Here is a 25,479-nt window from a genome sequence, read left to right on the forward strand (position 1 = left end):
TCTCTCTCTCTCTCTCTCTGTGTGACTATCATAAATTTAAAAAAAAAAATTAAAAAAAAAAAAAAAAAAAAGGTGTCCCTGAGAGGGGCGCCTGGGGGGCTCAGTGGTGGAGGGTCTGCCTTCGGCTCAAGGCGTGATCCTGGGGTCCTGGGATCGAGTCCCGCATCCCCCGCAGGGAGCCTGCTTCTCCCTCTGCCTGTGTCTCTGCCTCTCTCTCTGGGTCTCTCACGAATAAATATATAAAATCTTCAAAAAAAAAAAAAGAAAAACAAAAATGGTGCCCATGAGCAATTTATGTCCCCCCAGGGGTGGGGCTCAAGGCACTAACCTCTTCTTTCATTTAACTAGCACTTTGGTTGTTTTATTTCAAGAAAGCACATTATGTACCAATTTGAAAATTATACTATTGTATACTACTTAAATGACCCCCCCATTGTAATTGGCTCCTATCGTTCTTTCTGTTTATTTACTCTCTAGAGTAAATAATAATAAATAATCAGTCCTGAAGAGTTCTCTTTAAAGGGAGGAGAAAAGAATTTGACGGTAAAGCACTTGGGGAAAATAAAACAAAAACTGAAAAGCTAAATGCTCTGGAACTGAAAAACCTACGAGAAGCAGTGGAAACCTCCTGTGCTGTCCAAAAACACTTGTCCGTGTCACCTCAAGTCCCCAGAATGCCTGGGATGCGATTGACTTCGATCCCTTTTAGAGTTGGGAAGACTGAGGCCTGGGGAAGGGCAAAGATGGGGGTAAACCCACTTTCAGAGTTGGGAAGACTGAGGCCTGGGGAAGGACAAAGATGGGGGTAAACCTGCTTTTAGAGTTGGGAAGACTGAGGCCTGGGGAAGGGCAAAGACGGGGGTAAACCCAAACAGCCAGTAAGGGAGGGCAGAGCAAGAACGCAAAGCCGGGGTCTGAAAGAAAGGCAAACTAAATTTGCTTTCCGTTACCACTGGGCTGCTGGTGGGGTGTGAGCTGAGTGCAGAGGCTTCACACTATCGGTAAAGTGTTGTTCACCCAGGCCTAGAGAAAGCACACCTGCTCCTCAAGGGTCACTGTGGGGGATGCGCAGCCAGCTAGAGAGAGTGCCAGGCTGCCTCTGACAGCTGACTTCAGAGCGCCAGGTGGTGAAACTTGGCACTCATCTTTTCCTCCTGAGAAGCACACAGAATTTAGTAGGATACCGGGCACATAGTAAGAGCTCGGGCAATTTCCGGATGTTCATCTGAGGCAGTCACAAGAGGCCGCATCCCCATAGACAGTAGGTGGCAAAGAGCATGCGGGCAAAGCATCATCAGGAAAATGGGGATGTTGGCGAGAGGGGCCAACAAGAAAGGTCTCCTATCCCAAAACCCTGAGCACCTGACGGAAGGCCTGGAGGCCTGAGGCCAGCGCTCCATCTGTCCATCCCTCCTCCAGGGACTTCTTCCATAAGCCTCTGAGGGACACCCAGAGGTGGCCCCTGAGAAAATCCTCCAAAGAAGAAGACAAGAGCTTCCAGCCCTGATGGGGACCACAAGCATCTTCACTCTCCAGCAGCCACTCGGTCCTGCTGGGACTGTGCCCATCACAGTGCAGGGAAGCCATTCTTGAATGAGATTTTTTTTTTTTTTCCCCTCCCTCTCCAGGGCTGGAGTCTGATTCCATTTGAGACTAATCAGAAGACGACCAGATGGCACTCCCGCAAATCCCCAACCCAGGCCATTTATTATAATCAGCAGCTTGGGCGGCACTGACTGTGCCGTGGGCCTGCTTCTACTCAGCCTAGCACCCCTCAGGGGCGCTCTGCAGACCTGGGTGCAGGGAAACCGAACCCAAGTACCGAGGGAAGGCGCAGCCCCACCTCCTCCTCACTACCTTACGCCCACTGTGCAGTGAGGACCAGGGAGAGGACCCGCGGAGCCATCCCCAGGGACCAGATGACAAAGGAGCCTTGTCCCCGGAGTAGCAGGTACATCCAGGTGGACGTGACCGTCAGACAGTCTGTGAAAGCCACAGACTCTGGGGCTGTTTGCAGGGAATGGCATCGCTGGCCTTGACAACCATCCCTCAAGGTAAGTACTGTTATCATCAACATTTCACAGGCCAGGAAATTCAAGCACTGGCCCTGCCAGCAACTGGCCCAAAGTGTCCCCGGCTGTCAGACCAGCCACAGTCTAGACTTCTGTGTCTCAGGCAGAGAGTGGGGGGGCCTCCTCGGTTCCCCGCCGCCCAGGCAGAGGGACGCCCGGTCACACACGCAGACGCACGCGCGTAGCAGGTGCCTGCTGGGATTCCCGGTGACACTGACACCTCTGCCATGACTGTCACCGGCCGGAGGAGAGCTGGCAGGAGATGCAGATTCCCTAGGTTGGTTGCTTTTCTGAAAAGCCAAGCCGTTAGCTCTGAGAACTAATTATTGCGCACTCGGTGGAAAGCAGCTGGAGTTTGAGGCAGCTGAGGCCAGGGGCGGGGTGGTGACAAAAACCACAGGGCAGAGTCACGAAGCCCGATGCTCTTCACTGTGGCGCATAACTCTTCTGAACCTTAGTTTTCTCATGATACTATCAATGTCTGAGCCTTGATAGTAGTGATGCATACAAATCTGCTTTGTCATCTCTAAAGTGGCCTAAAAACCTAGGGTAATATTATTAGGGCATTGTGGAATTTCCATAGAAGCTCTGTGCAAGGGGTTACAATGACATTACCAACAAGTTCAGATACATAGAGATCTACTATCAATAAAAGGAGGTGAACTACCGATTCAGGCAACATCATGGAATAATCTCAAAAATACTAAGCTGAAGAGGGACACCTGAGTGGCTGGTGGCTGAGTGTCTGCCTTCGGCTCAGGGCATGATCCCGGGGTCCTGGGATCGAGTCCCGCATCGGGCTCCCCGCAAGGAGCCTGCTTCTCTCCCTGCCTGTATCTCTGCCTCTCACTCTGTGTCTCTCATGAAAAAATAAAATCTTAAAAAAAAAAAAAAAAAACTAAGCTGAAGGAAAGAGGCCAGGTGGGCATAAGAGTATGCATGGTAGGATTCCACTTACATGCAGGGCTAGAAAATGCAAATACTAATATATAGTTCCCCAGGAAGAGGGTGCAGGAGTGAAGGACTGCAAAGGGGCACAAGGAAAGTTCTAGGGGTGACAGGCAGGTGCTGGGTCTGGCGGTGGTGATTCCACAGGTGTATGCATTTGTCAACCAGGGTCAATCTGTAAATAGATTTAGTTTACGGTACATAAATGATAACTCAATAAAGCTAAAAATAAAAATGCACGTCAAAGTCTCCCCTTGTGAACCAAGGCCTCTGTACAGGCTGGGAAGTGCACTGGGCTTGCAGTTTTAGTTCAGGACTCTCATGGTGACCAGGCCCCTTGCAGGGCAAGTTCCCAAGCTCCTCCAAGCCTTAAGCCTCTTCATTTTTAAAATGAGGCTCGCAGCCAGGGTGGCTCAGCGGCTTAGGGCCGCCTTCAGCCCAGGGCCTGATCCTGGAGACCCGGGATCGAGTCCCACACCTCGGGCTCCCTGCATGGAGCCTGCTTTTCCCTCTGCCTGGGTCTCTGCCTCTCTCTCTCTCTCTCTCTCTCTCCTCTCTGTATATTCTCATGAATAAATAAATAAATAAAATATTTTTTAAAAAATGAGGCTCGCAGGATGCCTGGGTGGCTCAGCCGGTTAAGCTCTGCCTCCTTCAGTTCAGGTCATGATCCGAGGGTCCTGGGATCGAGCCCCACATTGGACTCCTACTCAGGGGGAGCCTGCTCCTCCCTCTCCCTCTGCTCCTGCTTGTGCTCTTGCTCTCTCTCAAATAAATAAATCTTAAAAAAAATAAAATAAAACAAGGCTTTCATCCTGTGCTTTACCTCACAGGACTGCAGTGCCAACAGAATGGGCTATTTGGTGCAGGTGAGAGCCATTTTCCAACTGCAAAATAACACACAGACGTAGAGGGCTATTGTGTGGGTGCATGGTGAGGCCGGGTAGCTGAGAGTTCTTTGCCCTGTCCACCTGTAAGGTCCCTTCGGCTCCAGGTGGACCACAGGTTTGCCTTCTCTCGCTACTCAAGGCCCTGGGGGAAAGTGGCTAGGCCCCAACCCAGAACCGGCCACCCCTCAGACACTGAGTGGACCAAGTACTTTGAGAGGATCCATTGTCAACCTAGCAGGTAAGCTGGAGAAGGCCTGAGAAACTGGATACTTTCATTCATGGGCCCTGCAAGGTGCCTGTCGGTTCCTCGTCCCGCCAGCTCTGAGGATGTTTCTATCTCTGGGCAGCGAGGCATAGCTAACGCCACTACTGTTCAAAGCAGTCAGTGGTGCTTGTTCCAGCACTTTCCTTCTTCCACCGTCCTGCTCTTGAACCAGGCATTGTTCAAATATTCTCCATAGGAAAGAAGGACGGCCTAATAGCACATGTAAATATTTGCTGGAGCCTACAGCCAGCAACCACCCCACCTCCTTTTCTTCCCATCCAACACAATGATACCATAATCCTATCTGTCCAGTGTCCGCATTATATTTTTAAGTATTCTAAGTCCTTTCCTGCCCATGACTCATTTTTGTCTTCACAGAGCCTCGTTGAGTTACACAGGACAGGTGTCACCGTGCACAGAAGCTGATCAGAATATTGAGGAAAACAGAAGTCCTACAAGCTTCCTCTGTCAGGAGCTGGACTAGCACTTGGGCCATGGAATCCCTGCCACCGTGTACTCTTGCAAGACTGTATCTCTCGATCATTAGCAAACCTTAGAGTCATTTGCTAGAGACAGAGTTCTAGCGTCACAGGCAGCCTCAAACAAACCCAACCAAAACAAAATAAAAGGTCAGAGGTGTATCAGCAAAGACTCCTCAAATTCACTGGTTAAGTGATGCTCCCACAGTTGGCCTCAAGCTGCAGAAGAGATCAGAGATAAGAGTCTCACTCCCCCACAAACCACAGAGGCCAGTAGGGGAAGGTGTGGAAACAGGTAGCAAAGCAACAATCCCCATGACAGTTCCCCTCCTGCCTCCTCTCCTGACCCCCGGGCATCCTCCTCCCTGAGGCCTTTGCTCTGCACACGGTTCCTTTTCCTTCCGACCAATCTCCCTCCGGTCTTGACCAAGCTAGATCTTTATTTTTAGAACTTTCGGAACAGGAACTTTTAGAAGAGCTGATAGGTATAGAAAAAAAAGGGGGGGGGGGGAGAGGGACAGATCATGTTGGTCCCTTGAAGGTTTCCTCCCTGAGGCTTCCCTAACACCTCCTCACCTTATGCTCACATTCACACCCTGAAAAAACCGCCACTTCTCAATCCTCCAAATGGCAGGTCTTTCTACAGCAGTGTTTTTGAACCGAAGGTAATAGGGTGGGATGGAAAAAACCTAACACAGCTCGGGGGAGTGATGAGCTAGAAGGAACATACCCTGAGGTCACCCTGCTGGCTCAGCACTCCTCTCCCTTAGCTCTGTTGAGCAGTTAATAAGCATGTACTAATTAATTCCGTTCCCCTCAGAGGGAGCCAGTGAGGCCTAGAAAGGGTAGGTGACTTATCCAAGACCACAGCCCGGGCTGGAATGGGACCTGGGCCTGGCTGGCCGGAGCTCTCTGCCCACCCCTCAGAGCCCCGTGGAAGGTCCCTTCCTGCTGCTGCAGGACACCAGACCTGGTCACACCCAAAGGGAAACCAGAGCTGTAGCCTTGGCTACTGCATCAGCCTCTCCAAAGGGCCATGTTCCAGACATCGCTCTCATCCCTTCTCAAGGCATCCCAGCCAGATCTCCCAGAACCCAGCAAACTGTCTCTGCTCCCTGCTGCTTGCAAATTTCTTCATGTGCCTTCCTCCAGGCTTAAGGCCTAAGAAAGAGGCTTCTCAGAAGCTCAGCCTGATGCCCTGGCTGTCTGTCTTTTCAAGTTGGCAGCCCTGGTGAGAGGAGAACTAGATCAGGTGACAGCCAAGGGCTCCGCCCCCTCCCAGGCAGGGGCTCTGATGGAGACCGAACAGCAAAGCCAACTTCCCTCCCGCTCAGACTGTTCCATCAGGACCCACTCGGTCACCCCTTCAGTAAAGGGAGGCAGTGCTAGTCAGAATGCTCAGAGCTGTGATAGGCTGAAAAGAGCTCCCCAAAAGTTCTCCAAGTCCTAATCCCTGGAACCGTGAACATCCCCATATGGTAAAAATAAAAAAGAGGAAAAAAAAAAAAAAAAAAAACGTTTTGTAGATGTGATAAAGGATCCTGAGATGGGAGGGCTAACCTGAATTATCTGGAGAAGCCCTAAGAGCAGTCACTCTTACAGTAAAAAGGCAGAAGGAGATCTGACGCAGACAGCTCGGCAATGGGACCGGGCGGGCAGAGATCGGAGTGAGTGATGCCACCACGAGCCAAGCAATGCCAGCCGCCGCCAAGACTTAGATGAGGCAAGGAGTGGATCTCCCCTGGAACCTCCAGAGGCAGCACAGCCATGCTGACATCTGATTTCAGCCCAGTGACCCTGATTTAGGGCTTCTCGCCTCCAGAACCAGGAGAAAATAAATCTCTGTTGTTTTAAGCCAGCCAATTTGTGGTCATTTGTTCTAGCAGCCACAGAAACGAATGCGGTAACAACTAAGGCTTAATAATCTTTCACAATGTGCCAGGCATTGCAACTAAGCATTTCGCTTACATTAACTCATTACATACTGGCTCTGGATGTGAGGTTAAGCAGACACACCGTGGATCCAAATCTCAGCCTTATTGCTTGGTGTTGTGACTCTGGGCAAGTTATATAACCTTACTAAACCTCTGTTTCCAAATGCGTAAGATGGGCATGTGTGTTAGCTTTCTCACTGTGTTGCTAGGGCACAATGGTTAATAAAGGTAAAGCACTTAGGATAGTACATCATAAATATTCAATAAATGCTAGCCATTAGGAGATCTCAGGGGTTGAGCCAGTCAAAATTAGACCATCATGCTAATCTGTGGGGACATGGACAAGGCCTCCCGGACCCAGTGCAGGAAAAAAGATGCCCCTTGAAAGCAGGTCTGAATAGCAAACATGACAGTCTGAGGAGTTCACTTAAGTATTTCTTCCCTACATTGAGCAACTTAGGTCCTTAATGTTGGCCTAGATGCCAGGGACTGTGCTAATTCTGCAGCATTACCCTGCAGACTCCCCAGGCCCCACCTCCCGTGCTTAAGGAGAGGTGTGCACGTCCATCAGCCAGAATCAGGGCATACCTTGCAGCATCCACACCTGACACAGCCCTGCAGAGCCCACCGAATTTTCCCTCCTTAATGGAAAACGAGCCCCACTGCTTGGAAGTCAACCCAAGTCAAAAGCATCGGCCTATTTCCTGACTTCCCAAGGGCCCACTTTCCTGACTGTCCCAGCCGGCTGGGTGGAAAGGTAAAACCAGGGGTGTGCTTTTGGCTCTGGGTTCACAGCCAAGTTTGCAAAGAATAGAGTAAGCGAGATTTGCCCAGAGGCTGGGGAAGGGTAACCTAGACTTACTACCTGAGAAAAAGAGGGAGAAAAAAAAAATTTTTTTTTTTTTTTCATTAACTTGGCCCTTCCTGATAAAGTTTGCCCAACTCTGCCGTTCAGGTGATGTCATTCAAAGAAGCAGCGCCCCCACCGGATCGCAGGCCTGGTGTCCCCTACCTAAGAAATCCGCACGGAGAAATTAACCAAGGGAGGAGGGCCCGGCCACCCGGCCACCGGGCCACCGGGCCACCGGGCCACCCGGCCACGGCTTCCTCCTCGGCAGGGTTCCAGCCCCACGGTCTCGGCTGACCAGCTTCGGAAGCTGGAGAAGCCTCCTGCTGCCGCTGCCTTGCGCGGGCGGCCAGGCCTCTTCCCAGCGGGCTGCAGGGACAGCCACCTGCGCTCCGGGCCCTGCCCCTCCCCACTCTCCAGGGGCAGAAGGATGCGGGACCCCAGCTCCCTTCCCTACTCTCAGGCACCCACAGATTTCCGCGCTGCCGTCACCACTGACGAGCACCCAGGTCCCCAGGAGGGATCGCGTCTCCTTCTCGTTGCATCCTCCCCATCAATGAACACGCAGCAACACCCACGCTCCCGCTCCTCCTACTCCGGAGGGGGCCCGAACCCGAGCGACATCCGGAGCTGGAAGCCGCTGCACGGAGAGCGCCGGCCCCTCCGCGCCCCTTCCCAGCCCTCGGAGGACCCTAAGGCGGCCCAGCGTCCCGCACCGGGGGGGAGGGGGGGTGCCGCCTCCCCCGGGGCGCCGGGGACCTCGGGGAGCCCGCGAGCCGCACCTGGGGACGCGCCCCGCCCCGGCAGGTGGGGGCAGCGGGGAGCGCGCCGCCCGTGCGGCGGGCGCGGGGAGGCGAGCCGGGGCGAAGCCGGGGGCCGGGGGCCGGGGGCCGGGCGCGCGGGGCGCGAGGAGGCCACTTACGCGCGGGCTCTGGGGAAGCCCATGGAGAGCAGCACGTCCAGCGCCGACCCGTGCTTGATGGTGCCCGCGCGCTGCTGGCGGCTCCTGCGCGGGGTGACTTTGCTGTACAGCTCCTCTCTCGCAGCCATGCCGAGCGGCCCGGGGGCGCCGTACTGAGCCATGGCTCAGCGGCCAGCCATGCCGGGGCCGCGCGAGCCCGAGCGTCCGGGAGGGAGCCGCGGAGGGCTCGGGGGCCGGGCGCCAGGCGGCGGCGGCGGCGGCGGGAGGCGGGAGGCGGGAGGCGGGAGGCGGGAGGCGGGAGGCGGGAGGCGGCGCTCGGAGCTTCCCCGGGGCCGAGGCGGACGCTTCCTGGTGAGGCCCCCGGCTGCACGGGCCGGGCCGGCCGTCAGCTGCTCGCGCCCCCCGGGGCCCCCGCGCGGCGCCCGCAGCAGCCCTCGGCCCGCCGCCCCTTCCCTCTCCGCTCCCGGCGGTCCGGGAATTTGCAATGAGTAATTTTTGAATGGATCAAAAAGGAAAAGGAGCCCGGTGGGCCGGCCCTGCCTCGCCGTCCCGGGCCCCGCCCCTCTCTTAAAGCGACCGCGCGGCCGAGCGCGCCCCGGGGCCGGGCAGGGCGGGCGCGGCGGGGCTGCGGCGCGGAGGGTCCCCACCGCCGGGGCCGGGGAGCCGCGCCCGGGCCCCGCCTTCGCCGCCGCCCGCGCCTTCAGCCCGCGGGGCCCCCGGACGCCGCCTCCAGCCGCGCCAAGTTTCGTGTGGTTCCTGCGGTTCCAGACGGGTTAATCATGGAAATTGGGCGAACTGACGGATGGCATTAATGAACCAGAAGGCCGAGCCCAGATAAAAGGTTTTGCTTCCGAAAGACCCTGCGACCTCCGGACCGCGGTCGTGGCCGTGGGCGCCAGAGCTCGGGTCAGCGGGCCAGCGGGCCGCCCCAGAGACCTCCCAGGCTGTCCCGGGCTGGGATAGCGACTTCGGGACAAAGATAGGGAACTCTCGGGCTCTCTGGCCTGGGAGGGGGAAGGAAGGAGAGAGAGAGGGCAGGGTGGAAAAAAAAAAAAAAGAGAAGAGAAAGGGGAAGATGCAAGGAGGAAGGAGGAGGACAGGGAAAGTGGGAAGTGGAAGGAGGGGGCGGAAGAAGGAACAGAGAAAGAACACTTTCTAATTTTAAAAGGTGTTCAAAAGGGAAGGGGTTGGTTTTCGTTAGGGAGTGAGCACCCCGTCAATGAAGGATTCAAGGAAAGACTAGATCGTCTTTGCTCCGTGGTGACGTCAGTGAATTTGCATCGTAGGTTGAACAAAACTACTCCCACCCCAAAGAAGGCGGGAGTCTGAACCACACTCACCCCCCCACACCCCCCATAACCACACACCATGAACTGGGCTTAGGGGTCTTTATGCTCTTTCATTTGGAGACAAACTTAATTGTCCTCAGTCAAGGACAAGGGCTTGGTTTCATGGAAAAGAGGAAGAGTAAACCTTCGCTGCTCTTTTTCAGGTAATAATAATAATGCTACCTAACGTTTATTGGACTCTGGTGCCAGTCATGGTGCTAAGCATAGTAAATGAATTGACTCATTGAAAGTTTATGACTCTTATGGGGTGTGCACAATTACCCCGGTTTACAGATGGCAAAACTCAGCTCAGAAAGGTTGAGGAAGATCATAGAGAGCTGGTAAGTGTACGTAAGGAAAGATTTTATCCACTGTGGTGCCCCGATAAGTTGCTTCTCTGTCCTCTACAGCCCCATGCCCTCAACTGTGTGCAGCATAGTAACTAGCTCACGCACGTGGGGTTCTCCAAAAGAGTCAACTCCTTTCCCTGCCTGGAGCGTGGGGAAGGGATGGTGACCAGAACTCACAGAACAGTTTTGGGTTTTTTTTGTTTTTTTTTTTTGATGCTGGTTTGTAAGGCATCTAAAAGGTTTTACCAGGGGAAATGACACAGCTTAAATCTCTTGGGCTAGCATCGCTTTTCTAAAGAACGTCCAGTGATGTTAAAAATGGGGAGATAAGGGCTACCAGGGATTAAGCAACAATGTGCATAATTTTCCCTTCTGCTTGTATAAGGGATGAGGGAAAGTTCATGCTTCCTGGGTGAGGGCTTCTGCCAGAGTTGAGGAAGCTGCCTGGAGCCTTGCAGAGTGCTTTTCCAGATCATGAAGCAGAAACACAGTACTGGGCTGAGGAAACCATACCTAGTAGACTGGCCTCCGGGGAGCGTGTTCAGTAAAGGATGCTGGACCTTTCCCAATATTCTGAATTTCTTCCAAATGCCTGGGCTGAGAGTCAAACGATCTGGAGGCTAGTCAGGAGGTAATAATGTCTGTGGAAGCATTTTGTGGAAGTACAAAACAAATAATATCGAGGACTTACTATATGCTGGTGGTGTTCTTAGCTTCTTATATATATATAACTCATTTAATCCCTTGACAAGACACTGAAGTAGGTACTGCCATTTTGTCACTTGGCCACTTTACCAGCGAGGATATTGAAGAAGACAGAGGTCAAGCATCTTGTCCAAGGTCAAAGTGCTAGTAAATGGTAGAGCCAGGTTTTGAACTCTTAAAATGTGTCCAAACAACCACTTACCGCCACTGTTAGGATGGCGAAGAGATGTCAACCATTAAAAGAACTTGGTTACCTTTTGGACTCGTCCTACGCCCCTGGACACAAAATTGCTGAATCTCTGTTTCTCCAGAAAAATTGAATTAATGGTCTTTCTCCCTGCCTTGAGGCAAACTGTGAGAGGAAGTGATGGATATAAAAATAGTTTTAGGTAGCCTGGAAAAATCACCATGGAAAACCAGACTCCTTCAATGGGAACTGTTTGGTCTGGAGCACTTTTACAGAAATCCCAGCCTGGCTTCCTTACCTTGCTTCAGCTTGGTGTTGGCACTCCTTAGATTTAGGACTGCTGCCGTTTGTTCTGCACGGGATGGAGGGCTGGCAATTAGGATGACTTGTATTTCAATTGTACTAACTTTGAAAAGCTAGGGGAAGTTTTATACATGTCCACATCATTATATCACACAGGAAAGAGGGGTGACTGTTCACAAGACAGGATGTCTGACAGCAGTGGGGAGGAGGGAGGCAGGACAGGGGTCCCAACACATCAGCACCAAGGGAAAGCACACCGTCATGTCCCCCGGCACCAACAGGTCCTATCAGAGTCCACCCTGGCCCGTGAACTTCTTTTTTGCTCTTGTGAGCACTGTATAAGTCCACTCTGCTGTCCCCAGACACTTTCTTGGAGTGGTGCCCTCCTGGACACAGGGATGCCGAGGATGAGTCCAGTGAACCATGCTCCTAAGTTCTGAAGCCTGTCTCATGCCTTTTTCTTCTCTCTGTCTTTGAGAAAAGGTCAAGTGACTGCAAAATGTTCCCAGTCCCAAGGGTTGGGATGTTGCTTTGGCAATTGAAGGCAGTTATTGAGTCACTGGGCATGGATTTAGCCCCCAAACTTCAAGGGGATTCCTCATGACCAGAAGATTTTGAAAGTGTGTGGGAAGGAAAAGAAAGGACAGGCATGAGAAGACTCCAGAACTAGGAATTGGGATGTCGAGGTGTTGGCTGTGACTTGGTTATGTTCTCTGCCCATTTCTGGGCTTCCACTTCCTCACCTGCCAAATGAGGGTGTTGGTTTAGGATGGGGAGCCCGTGGACTGTGCCAATGGATGCTCAGGGACCCTTCATAGACAGGGGTTGTTGGGGCCGGGACACCTGCACCCCGATGTTTAGCAGCAATGTCCACAATAGCCAAACTGTGGAAGGAGCCTCGGTGTCCATCGAAAGATGAATGGATAAAGAAGATGTGGTTTATGTATACAATGGAATATTCCTCAGCCATTAGAAACGACAAATACCCACCATTTGCTTCCACGTGGATGGAACTGGAAGGTATTATGCTGAGTGAAGTAAGTCAATCGGAGAAGGACAAACATTATCTGGTCTCATTCATTTGGGGAATATAAATAATAGTGAAAGGGAAAAGCAGAAAAAATGAGTGGAAATATCAGAAAGGCAGACAGGATCCTAACAGATCCAAGGACCCAGAGATTGGTGACTATTTCAGTGTTATATTCGTCCTTAGGACTTAGTACAGGCACATAGTAAGTCTGCAGTAGTGTTTCTACAATTACCGATGAGTCGTTTAATCTGTGAAGCCATGTCACACAGTTGGAAAAACTAAGACAGAAACACAGTTTGGAGCATCACTCCAAACCAACAAAAACCTATATTTTTCTCACACATTGGAAAAATTAAGATCCCTCCTTCCATTGCAAAAGGAAGCGGGGTGGGGGATGAGGAAGGGAGCATAATTAATTAATCAATTAATTTACTTTTGCCCATCTCTGAGCAAAAATCCCAGTGTGTCATTCTGGAATCCTTGTAGGGGACACTCCATTGTCCCTGTTTTCTCTTGGCAAAGGCCTCATCCCAAATGTCATTGCCCTAGGGTTTGTGTTTCTGACTTGCTGCAGAACAATAGAAGTATTGTGAAATATGGTACAAGCACAAAAAAAAAAAAAAAAAAAAAAAGGTTTTCCCTCTTCTCACACAACTTCCTTTCTGTAAAAGCAGCAAAAGGGAAATTTTATTTCTAAGAAATAGAATAAAATTAAATAGCGAGGTATGCGGCAAACAAACAGACAAACCTTCCCCTTGATTTAAAAGAATGGAGAAGCTTCTGGCTGGCTCCGTAGATAGAGCATGCCACTTTTTTCCACTGGTTGTAGGTTCCACCCCCTGTTGGTTTAGAGACTACTTAAAAAGAAAATATTACAAAAGTAAAAAAAAAATAATAATAAAAGAGTGGAAACAATAGTCATGGACCAAGATAGTTGGAAAAATAATTTTCAACCTTTAAAAATTCAGTGCCTAGGTGCCTAGGTGGCTTAGTCAGTTCAGTGCCAGACTCTTGATTTCAGCCCAGGTCTTGATCTCAGGGTCATGAGTTCAAGACCTGAGTTGGGCTCCATCCTGGGTATGGACCCTACTTAAGAAAATAAAAAATAAATGAATAAAATGAAAAATAAAAATGCAGTGATCTCAGGGGTTGCAAGATATAATTTTTGAATATTTGTTTTTAAAAATGTAAGTTTATTTTAAAATTCTGTAAAAGACATTTTAGTGAATCTTTGTGGGCTTGTGTACATTGCTTTAGATATGTTTCATATCTAATTCATGCATAATATATTGTTAAAAAGAAACAACGGGCCTCAGATGGAGTCACTTTTGCTAAACCCCACCAAGATTAACGTAACTGCAATTTCAGCCTCTCTCAGGAGTGGAATTTTAAACCAATCAGTCCAGAATATGCTGATCAGCACTAGTGAAGTAATCTACCTAAGACCCCTGCCTTCCCCCTAAGGGAAGGTGACCTTGCCTTGAACAATCCTTGCTTTTCTTTTGCTAATTAACCCCCTGGTCGCTTCCTGGTTCTGCCTAGAAAAATCCATCCATTTAGCACAGCTTCTGGGTGTCCCTCTCTCCGTGCTAAATGGGATGCTGCCCAATTCATAAATTGTTGAATAAACCCAATCTGACCTTCACTTTTACTCAGTTTAATTTTGTTTCTAAATAATATAAACATAAATAACTTACGAGCTATACAAATAGGGAAAATTTTGTTTAAGCCAAACCATAGGTAGAATGACACTCTGGCTAGTGATATCGATGAGGTTTTGGAATATAGATGAGGCTTGGTGGGGTGAGGTCCAGAGCCGACGACCAAGAAAGAATTCTTGAGATGTTTTTGGTGTAAAATGGTGGTTTTATTAAAGCATGGAGACAGGATCCGTGGGCAGGAAGAGATGCTGCCCAGGGCCGGTGAGGGGTAGCTGATTATATACCTGGGAGTTGGGAGGAGCCTGGGGATTGCATACTCTCTAAGGAATTTTGGAAACAAGGTTTCCAGGACCTTGAGGGGGCTAACTAATGTTGGGAAAAGGTCATTTATTACCATCTAATAAGACGTTAGTCATGAGACCCTTCAGATGTCTATTGGTGGGCCATGTGCTTGGGGGATGATTGTCAACATGTATCTTGGGGGCTTTAGAGATAAAGGAAATTTCTAAAGGAATTTTTATATGTTAAAGTAGACTTCCAGAATCTTGGGGGTTGAGCTAAGATTGCCTTTTGCCCTTAGCAAAGTATGGCAAGGCAGCTGAGTCCCTAGAGGAATGTCACTCTGCGTATTTCAAGGATTTGTAAGTGTGTTTTGTCCTCAACTAGTCCTCTGTTCCCCCATCAACATATCTTACATCTTCATTCTAGGGATGAAAATATTAAAAACACCTCCCTCACAATGAAACTGTTTTCTCCCTATGTACGACTCCCCCTTCCCATTCTCATGACATGTAGTTTCTTTGTTTAATTAGATTTTAGGACTGCAGAATTAAATTAATCCCAATCCATGGCCCATAGGGCTCAACTTTAGCTGTTTAGCTAGTTTCTGTTATCAGTTCATTTTTATTTTTATTTTATTTTATTTTTTTCAAATCCTGTGTCTTTATTAAAGAGAGTTAGAAGGAGACTATACCTGGCAACTAAGGAGTAAGGTATTAGGCAGAAAGGTGGGGTGGGCTCAGGCCCTGGGAGTTCAAGGGCAAACCAATGGCCCCTGGAGGGGCCCAGGAGACCAGTTCCTGGCAGCACCTGAAGAGATACCCAAAGGTGAGCTTTCAGGCACCCAGGCAACCAGCTGGTTTTGCAGGGGGTGCAGGGTGAGCTGGGCTCGGCCACTTGCCTTGTCTACCTAGATCATCCACTGGTCCTAATCCTGTTCATTGCCTCCCTTGTCCACCTCACTGACCTCTCCAACTTTGGGTGACTCCATGTAGTCATTCATCTCATCCCTGTCCTGCATATCCTCATTGTCTTCTGAGTCCTCTTTATTATCCTCATCATCCTCTTCCTCCTCCTCCTTCTGGTCGTGATAGTGCTCTTAGGCCAGCTTGCCAATAGATACCAGGTTGTGGTCTCTGTGATATTCTAGAGCCAGGCCCAATGGACTTGTTCTTGCTTTTGCTGTGGCTCCATCTCATCCACACAGAGTTGATCCAGATTAAACCACAGTGTCTCAGTCATACAGGGGAAGGGTGAGGGAAAAAAAGTGGGCATGGCTTCTAAATGGAGGTAAAGGGTCAGGTGAATCCAGTTTTCAGATGTATTTAGTTTGGGTTTTTATTTGGTTACAGTATGATTTGGGGATGGGGTGGAGTTGAAGGTAGCAGAGAAGTAACTCTTCCCTGTGGGCGTCAGACAGACCTGGGTTTGAGTCCTAGCTCCACCACAACCAGCTGGTAGCTGGTTGACCTTGGCCAAGTCACTGAACTCCTCTGAACCTCGGTTTCCTTATGCAGAAGGGCAACAGCCAGCTATCAGTTTATTCTTAAAAAGACAATAATCACCTGCAAACCCTTCGTCTAAGCAAAGGTTAGGACCTTGACAATAATCTACATGTTACCAGATACCACTCTCTCCCCCAAGGAGCCCATCCCCTGCCTTCCTTATGCCCCAGGATCTTTATCCTGTGTTTCATAGTCATCATTTTCTTGTTTTCCTTTTCATTTAACTTTAGTGAATCTGTAAGTATTCTTAAAAAGGATATTTAAAATTTTTTAGATATTTTTAATATCACAGAAAGATATAATGCTGTTTGAAGTCTTTTGGGGTTTCCTGTCTTTTGTTCAGTAGCGTATGGCCAAAGTGTAGCCAGACTGGTGAATGTGGGGTAGTTCATTGACACGGTTGCTGTATGATTGTCCACTCTCCTTCTCATTCATGTTTGGATTATTTATAAATTTTTGCTTGCTTGATTCTGCCATAATGAACACTGTTCACTGCCTCCAGCCATATGCGTATAAGAATTACTCTTGGGTATATTCCTAGAAGAAGTCATCTTCAACTTAGAAGGTAGGCAAAATGTTCTCCAAAGTTGTTATAAAATGAAATTGCAGGAGTCCATAAAAATCTGCACTTTATTCCTTTTCTTGTTTCTATTCTTGCTGGGACCTGCACCCCCTACTTTATACATGTGTCATAATGCAAATAATGTTGTCCTCCTTGTAAGGGACAAGGAGTGAATGAGTTCTCTAGAACAGATAACATCTAAGGAAGGACCAGGTGAGAATGACAAGGTGAAGCCATCATATGCATCTTCCAGACCACCAGCATGGACATCTTCATGCCAAGGACTCTCTAGCTCCAAGGAATAACACTTGTGCCCTCATCTTTGTTCTATTTCTGAATGCCAGAGAGGACACATATTCTAGACTGTCATCCTCAGTAAAAACCCCAGACCCTGAACATAGGCAAGACCCCCTGCTTTCCTTTCTGAGTCTCCTGGACACTCATTACTGGCACTCTCTCCAGACCTTCAGTAAAGTCTGCTTTCGCCTCCTGCTGGCTCCCATTTGATTTCTATCCTGTGCACAGCCAGAGACCTTCTCAGCTGGTCCTGCAGGACCCCTGTTCAGTCCTTGGACTGCTCTGCCAGCATCAGTTACACCGATTTACATTCCCACCAGCAGCACGTAAGAGATCTCTTTGCACTGTAGTTTCCTGTAGCTAGGTAATTATTCTATGTTCTAGACTGTTCTACAAGCCACTTGAGGATGAGGTAATATTGTTAGAGAGACCAAGAATATGGGGTCTAGGGGCACCTAGGGTTGAGTGTCTGCCTTTGGCTCAGGTCATGATCCCGTGGTCCTGGGATTGAGTCCCGTATCAGGCTCCCTGCGAGGAGCTTGCTTCTCCCTCTGCTTATGTCTCTGCCTCTCTCTCTGTGTCTCTCATGATTAAACAAACAAAATTTTTTAAAGAAAAAAAAGAAGAAGAATATGGGGCCTATGTTTGACTTCTGTTTTCTTCCTTATTAGCCATGTGACCCTTGAACAAATTCATCCATTCAACAATTATTCACTGAACATCTACTGTGTGCTAGAGACACAGAAATAAACAAGATAAGGTCCCTGTTCCCCTGGAGTCTCCATTGCTAGGCAGGGGAAGACAATAATGAGTAAATAGACATTCCATACAGTGGTATGTGCTATGAAGAAAGGAAAGCCATGATGTGCTAAAGAGTGACTGAGGGTGGAGCTACTTTAGCCCATTTAGGTAGGGAGGGTCACTTGTGTGGAGGGAACCTCAGAGCTCAGATCTGAATGATAAGAAGGAGAGGTCAACGAAGATGTGGATGGTGGGAGCTGGAGGCAGAGGGCACAGCAAATGTGGAAGCTCTCAGGTGAGACTGTTCAAAGGCAAGGATGCAGAGAAAGGGGTATCTTCTTACACTGTTGGTGAGAACACAAACTGATGCAGCCACTCTAGAAAATGGTGTGGAGCGTCCTCAAAAAGTTAAAAATAGAGCAACCCTATGAACCAGTAATTGCACTAGTAGGTTCTTACCCAAAAGATATAAACATAGTGATCTGAAGGGGCACCTGCACCCCAATGTTTATAGTAGCAATGTCCACAATAGCCAAACTATGGAAAGAGCCCAGATGCCCATCAACAGATGAATGGATAAAGATGTGGTATCTATATACAATGGAATATTACTCAGCCATCAGAAAGAAAGAAATCTTGCCATTTACACTGATGTGGATGGAACTAGAGGTTATTATGCTAAGAGAAATAAGTCAGAGAAAGACAAATACCCTATGATTTCACTCACATGTGGAATTTAAGAATCAGATGAACAGAGGGGAAGGGAAGGAAAAACAAAATAAGATGAAAACAGAGAGGGAGACAAACTATAAGAGACTCTTAATTCTAGGAAACAAACTGAGGGTTGCTGGAGGGGAGCGGGCAGGAGGGACAGGGTAACTGGGTGATGGGCATTAAGGAGGGCACGTGATGGAATGATCACCGGGTGTTATATGCAACTGATGAATCACTAAATTCCATCCCTGAACTAATAATACAGCATATGCTAATTAAATTGAATTAAATAAAAAATGTAAAAACCAAAAAAGGAACATAAGGAAAGGCACGGAGTTGGGAGCGCGTGGTGTCTGGAGAGTTAAGGCAGATAGCAGGTGTGTCAGAGCCCCCTGTCAAATCCCCGGGAGTACCTGGAGCCAGTGGTGGAACCATTAGCCGCTGGAATTCAGCCACAGTGGGAATATCTACACAACTACCTGGCAAGTGCTTCTTTGGGGCTGCTCCCCACCGGCCCGGAGGGTGAGTCTGTGAACAGATGCAGTTAAAAAGTGAGTCCCAGTTACTTAACCTCTCAGAATGTAACCTCCAGGGGTTGCTGTGGGAATTAAATGAGCTGGTATGCATAAAGCCCAGAGCACATGCCGAGTGTGATGAAAATGATGAAAGAGACTTGGCCTGTTTCTGCCAATTTTCGAGCTCCTTCCGCAGCCTCGTGTCCCTCTGACACTCTGTTCGCGGTAAGAACCGAGGAAGAAGAACAAACAAATGCTGAGTGGTTGCTTTAGGCTCAGACTCTCACATATCATTGCTTCATACCTTCAGCAACTGTGTCAGGCAGATATCCATACGGGCAGTTTACTGACCCACCTGGTAAGGTTCAGAGAGGTTATCTTACTTGCCCAAGGTCACACAGCCGCTAAGTGTTGGAACCGCATGAAAAACTAAGACATCTAAATCTGACATCAGGATCTATTACAATTAGCCTTGGTGAAATTAATATCAATCAAAATATTTTAATTGGCCACTCATTTCAGTGGGTAATGTAGTTCAGTGAACCACATGACTGCTTGAACCCACAGGTCAAGACTATTTGGTGAAGATAACGTGAGTCAAAGTGGATGCAGCAAATCTGGTATCAAAGTAACCTTTACTAAACTCATCAGGTCTTCAGGTGACTAACAAGTAGGTGACCAAATTCTTCCCTCTGCCTTCTTTCTTCCCTTCTACAGTAATTGGATACATACTCCGTCTGGACACTGGGCTCCAAGAGAGTGTTGGCCTCAAGGGGCCCCAAGTTTACAGGGAGAGTGGCACGACCAAGCCTTGACCACACAGGATGATTGAGAGACATAGATGTTTGCCTTAGGTTGGCCCTGGGGCAAAATGTTGGGACAAAGGCCTAGAGAGCTCTCCCAGGGAAGGTGACACCCAGCTGGACATTGGGAGCTGAATAGAAGTTAACGAGATAAAGACTGGCATGGTAGGGGTAAGGTGAGGCTGGGTAGAAAGAGATGAAAGGAAGGATGTTCCCTGGCAGGAAATATACCACACACTAAAAAGGCCAGAGATGGGAGGGATCAGGTTATCTGTGAAGACATACATGGCAGAAACATAGGATTTGGAGGGAATGAAGGAAATTCAGATATTGGCACAGGGTTGGAGAATTTAGGTTACTACAGAACCAGAGTCCTATTTTTAAAATATATATATTTATTTATTTTAGACAGAGAAAGAGCAAGCACAGGGAGAAGCAGAGTGGGGGGTGGGGTGGGGGAGAGAGAATCCCAAGTAGACTTCTCGATGAGCTTGGGGCCCAACACAGGGCTCCACCTCAGGACTCTGAGATCATGACCTGACTTGAAACCAAGAGTCGGATGCTTAACGCACTGTGCCACAAAGTCTGTGCCACCAGACTTCTTTACAGGTAATATTTCCCTAGCTGATGTCTACTTGGCTTTGACACCCTATTGAGAAATCCATCATTACCTGGTGACTAGTAGCAATCCGAAGCCACTTAGAATCCAAGCTGCTATGGTCTGAATGTTTGTCTCTTCACCAAATTAGTATGTTGAAATCCTAAGCCCCAGTGTGCTGGTAGTAGAAGGTGGGGCTGGTGGGTGGGGTGTGTGGGTGGGTGATAGGTCATGAGGGTACAGCACCCATGAATGGGATTAGTGAGCGTCCTTATAAATGAAGCCCCAGAGAGCTGCCTCTCCCCTTCCACCACGTGAGGGCATAGGGAGAAGCCTGCAACACCAAAGAGGGCCCTCCTCACCTGAGCACGCTGGCACCCTGGTCTCAGATTTTTAGCCTCTGGAACTGTGAGAAATAAACTTCTGTTGTTTATTAGCCACTCAGTCTGTGGTATTTTGTTACAGCAGCTAAACAGACTAAGACACAAGTGCAAATCAAAGTTCAATCTCAAAATACTGCTCATTCTTCAAGGTTCAACTGAAGTCCTAAAATTTCTGGGAAGGTTTTCCCAAGGCCCATTTACTAAGAACTCTCAGAGTACTTTATATATATATTTTTTTCAAAGATTTTATTTATTTATTCATGAGAGACAGAGAGAGAGAGGTGGAGACATAGGCAGATGGAGAAGCAGGCTCCTTGTGGGGAACCTGATGAGGGACTCGATCCCAGGATCGTGCCCTGAGCCAAAGGCAGAAGCTCAACCACTGAGCCACCCAGGTGCTCCTCAGAGTACTTTTTAAACCCTAAGATCTTGGGCAGCCTGGTGGCTCAAGTGGTTTAGTGCTGCCTTCAGCCCAGGGCCTGATCCTGGAGACCCGGGATCGAGTTCCATGTCAGGCACCTTGCATGGCACCTTCTTCTCCCTCTGCCTGTGTCTCTGCTTCTCTCTCTCCTCTCTGTGTATTCTCAGAAAGAAATAAATAAAATCTTTAAAAAATATTTATAAAAAATAAATAAACCCTAAGATCTTGTAGATAATGTATAATATACTGCCTTTTTCTTCTCTTTACTTCTTCATTCTCTCATTTAAATGTAAATACTTTAAAGATATAAATATATATGCAATATATATGTATATATATGTAAGCAATACAATAAGGCATTTATTTATCATAAAGTTAATGTCCAAAAAAAAGGAAAAATCACTTCAAGTAGAAGTGATCCAAGGAAACATTTTAACACATTTCCTTCTATTGTTTTTAGTAAAATTGATAATCAATGGTCTGGTCTACTTAAATCACCTCTAAATGACTCGAGAGTAGAGATCACACACTCTCACTGTAGCACATTTTACCTTTCACGTGAACCCCTTAAATACTTGTCATTGATGGAGACAGTGCTCAATGGATTATGAGCTCCCAGCTTGGAACTAGGGCAAGTGGCCGAAGGGCGTGGTAATGTAGATTTGCTTACATTTTTGTGCCCCGAGTGGGTAGTGTGAAAAGCCCAGAAGAGAAGAGGACATAGCCTTGTCATCTTCAAAAGTACAGGACTGTCTTTACACAAGTGTGTTTCTTTAGAATGGAAACCCCCAGTGTTGTCTAATATCCCAGAGGGACGCTGGATCCACCTCTGGCGTGGGTGGCCAGACTACCACTTGAAAAATAAAGAGCAAAATTAATAAAGCAAACAACAGATTAACCTCTCCCTCTCTCCTATCCCTCTTTCTTTCAAAAGACCGGGCAAAATTGATGCTTGATCTCTGTAGGAATCTGTTGTTTCCTGTGGCTGCTATAACAAATCGTCACAAATTGTGTGGTTTCGAACAACAGAAATCTATTCTCTCTCAGTCCTGCAGGCCAGAGCCCTAAATCAGCGTCACTGGGCTGAAATCAAGCTGGCAGCGGGGCTGTACAGCTGCTGGAGGTTCTAGGGGAGAATCCACTTCCTGCCTCCCCTCTTCTGGTGGCTGCTGGTGTTCATGGCTTGTGGCCATGTCACTCCATTCTTCAAGGCGGCATCTGCAAATCTCTCTCTGCTCCATCTTCACGTCACCTTCTCCTCTGTGTGCGTCTGTCTGAAATCTCCTTTTGCCTCTTCCTTGTGGGAACCCTGTGATTGCATTTGGGCCCACCCGGATAATCCAGGGGAATGTCTCTGTCTCGAAACTCTTAATTTCATTACATCTGCAAGAACCCTGTTTTCTTTATAAAGAAATGTTTACACTCCCCAGAGATGGGGACCTGCTATCTGTGGGCGGATATTCTTTCGCCTACTGTACTAGTATTCCTTACAGCAGTTAATTTGGAGGCTGGATGGACTTCATGGCTCAGAAGAAGCTTCTTGGAGCTCATGATTTGGTTAAAGGGGTGGAGATAGATCATGGAGAGGGGCAGGAAATGAGTAAGTAACTCATACTTTCCCGGTCCTTCTAGAAAAAGCTGCCTTCTTCAATTTATCCTGTTCCCTCTGTCTAAAACCCTTCCTTCCCTTGACCTCCTCTGAGGCCTTGCCTGACCTCACCTCCCTTCCTTGCCCCTATCGCATGGGTGAAATCTATGACCCACCTGTCCTCTGTGCCCCCTTTATAACTGCACAAAGCACAGTGAAAGGCATATCATATACTTACTGCTCCCCTCCAGAGTGGAATGTAAGCTCCTTAAAATTCCTTGTGCCTTGCCCAGAGATGCACTCTCAGTAGGTGCTTAATAAATGTCTGCTGATCGGACTTGAATTGCGTTCCAGCTGAGATGAGAGGCATCCTGGCAGTACCAGTGCAATTGCATTTCCTCGCTTCTCTGATTTTGAAACCAAGGCCAAGCGACTCCCTCTGCCACCCCTCCGCCCTACCCTGGCTGGCCTGGCTCAGAGCCCTGATCAAAATCTTCATCTCCCTGCCTCAGTTTCCTCAGTGATTTAACACATCTTCATCCCTAGCTTGTGTCTCTGCTGCTGAGAATCCTGTGAACAGCCCAGAAGTCAGTGTCCTCACAGCAGTCTTTGTGGAAAGGTCCCAGGGGCACACACCGGGAGTGGTGATCCTGTGACAGGAAGCTGGTAGAGACCATAGGAGGGAAAATGACCCTTCTTGAATGGGCTGGCCTGAACCAGGAAGAGAGTGACAGTTAATCTCCAATGTCCAGGGGGAAGAATGGTTTGGGAGACATGTGTCTCTAGATGACAATGACTCTGTTGTTTCAGGCCCTAACTTTTACATTAGTCATTGTCCTCCCACCAGGCTAACTAAGTGTGGGTGCTCCTGGGGTCAAATGTCCCATGTGAGCATGAATGGAGCCTCCAGGCCACTGCTAGAATTTCCTTACAGCCTGCTCTCTGCTCCTTAGTGGGAAGCTCATACAAAGAGAAGCCAAGAGAGAAGAAGAAATACAAGTTCAAATCAGCCCCTTAGTTAAAAACTAATTACAGAGCTGGGGACTGAGTTTTTTCTTGAACTTCAATGATCTATGCTGCTTCTGCCTCCCCAAAATGTTGCACTCTTGTTCCTATTCTGTCTTTACAATTTTTAAGCACTTTCAGGCACTGTATCTTGTTTAATTATTATCCCTCTTTAGAAAACAAAACAATATGAAGAAGTTACACTAAATCCATTTTTCTTAGGGACCAAAAAAAAAGGACCCAGCTCAGAAAAATGAAGCAACAGACCCACGATACCACAGTGATGCAGGAGAGTAAGTCAGTATTTAAACTCAACTTTTTCAGAAATGAAAGCCGTTCTAGTAATGGTCCGCTCTCTTTCTTGGACTGTTTCCAAAAATGTCTTATGACTTGGTACTCTCACAAGGGTAGGGCAAGTTCCTTAAAGCACTGTAGACCAATCTCTCTGGTGAGGCCAAATGAATTCAAAATTGCAGTTGCACCTGGGTGGCTCAGTCAGTTAAGCATCTGTCTTCGGCTCAGGTCATGATTCTGGAGTCCTGGGATCGAGTCCTGTGTCGGGCTCCCTGCTCAGTGGGGAGTCTGCTTCTCCCTCTCCCTCTGCTCATCCCTCTGCTTGTACTCTTTCTCTCTCCCCCTCTCTCAAATAAATAAATAAAATCTTTAGAAAAATTGCAGCTGAGAGCACACCAGGTGCATAGATTTTGATCGCTAAGTACAATTTGCTACTAAAAAGAACCAGGGGGATCCCTGGGTGGCGCAGCGGTTTAGCGCCTGCCTTTGGCCCAGGGCATGATCCTGGAGACCCAGGATCGAATCCCACATCAGGCTCCCGGTACATGGAGCCTGCTTCTCCCTCTGCCTATGTCTCTGCCTCTCTCTCTCTCTCTGTGTGACTATCATAAATAAATTAAAAAAAAAAACTCTAAAAAAAATAAAAAATAAAAATAAAAAGAACCAGGACTCCATGGAAAGAAAAGATGTTGCTTCCAGGTCAGAGATAAGGAGAGCACAAGGTTGGCCTGGGACATCTTGTGCCATAAAGTAGGGGATTCCCCTAAGATCAGAGATCAGTGGGATTATATGAACAAGATACAGGAGCCAGCTTGAAGGAACTCCCACAGCCAAATCCATGTGGATCATTCCTCTTCCTGCCCCCAAATGATGATATTGGATTATAGTAGGCTGTAGCAGAAAAAAAATATCCCTAAGTTCATAGTGATCTCTAATAGGTAAAGAGAGAGGGAAAAGTAGGGAAATAAAGGGGAAAGCTGTTCTTTGATACTGACAGATAAATATAGAAATGTTAATATAATTAGAAAATCCCCATTTTGTAGCCCTCAGTGTAATGCCAGATTCAGTTAAGAATAACAATAGATGTTAAAATCACTGAGTAGAAGGGTTGTTAGGGAACAGGATATTCACATTGCTTCAAAGTATCATCCAATAGATGATTATTTTCCTTTCATGTATTTTAACCTTTTTCCCAAGTTTTTATTTAAATTCCAGTTAGTTAACATAGTGCAACATTAGTTTCAGCTGTACAATTTAGTGATTCATCACTTCCATACAACACCTGGTGCTCATCACCACAAATACGCTCCTCACCATAGATTATTTATTAATTACAGAGGGAGAAACAGGCCATTACAATGGAGAGATCTAGTAGTTCCCTCCTTAACCAAGAACTCAACATTGGCATTGGCAATTGTGGGGTGGCCTGACTTGTGACTCCTGAGATGAGATGCTGTGGGAGGGACTCATCACAGCCAATGAGGTGCCCTTGTCAGGATCGTCTCCCAAGGAAATAGTCATTTATCCAAAATGTGGGACCTTCTACAGGACAGGTAGCCTAGGCTCATGGAAGGACATGGTGCCAAAGACATTAGAATGAGTAGAGGACTGTTCTACACTGGGAAAGGTAGAGAGACATAACAGCCAAATGCAATGTTAGACTTTGATGTGATCCTAGATCAAAAAAAAAAAAAGAAAGAAAGAAAGAAAGAAAGAAAGAAAGAAAGAAAGAAAGAAAGAAAGAAAGAAAGAAAGAAAGAAAGAAAGAAATGCTCTAAAGGACATTTGGGGACAATTTAGGAAATGTGAGTATGGGCTCAACGTTGGATGCTATTATATTATTACCGTGGGTT

At 47.9% G+C, this 25,479-nt stretch overlaps 1 protein-coding gene, 1 long non-coding RNA gene and 1 pseudogene across 4 annotated transcripts in view; 1 reads left to right on the top strand and 2 right to left on the bottom strand.

Moving 5' to 3' along the window:
* Window positions 1-8,599, bottom strand: part of UBASH3B (ubiquitin associated and SH3 domain containing B) — a 139,567-nt gene extending 130,968 nt beyond the window's left edge. For all 3 annotated transcript variants that reach the window (XM_038535860.1, XM_038535858.1, XM_038535857.1), the window contains exon 1: window positions 8,358-8,599. In XM_038535860.1, the coding sequence (XP_038391788.1) occupies window positions 8,358-8,518 (161 nt within the window). In that variant the 5' untranslated portion in view covers window positions 8,519-8,599. The remainder of the gene's footprint in view (window positions 1-8,357) is intronic.
* On the top strand, window positions 1,018-4,819 carry LOC119871793. The gene is made up of 2 exons (XR_005359122.1): window positions 1,018-2,054; window positions 4,554-4,819. It is a non-coding gene; the product is annotated as an uncharacterized LOC119871793 (long non-coding RNA).
* Window positions 8,600-15,110: 6,511 nt separating the features above from the next.
* Window positions 15,111-15,892, bottom strand: LOC100684228 (annotated as a pseudogene).
* Between the last annotated feature and the right edge of the window lie 9,587 nt (window positions 15,893-25,479).

The sequence above is a fragment of the Canis lupus genome, chromosome 5, assembly GCF_011100685.1.
Source record: "Canis lupus familiaris isolate Mischka breed German Shepherd chromosome 5, alternate assembly UU_Cfam_GSD_1.0, whole genome shotgun sequence".
NCBI lineage: Eukaryota > Metazoa > Chordata > Mammalia > Carnivora > Canidae > Canis > Canis lupus.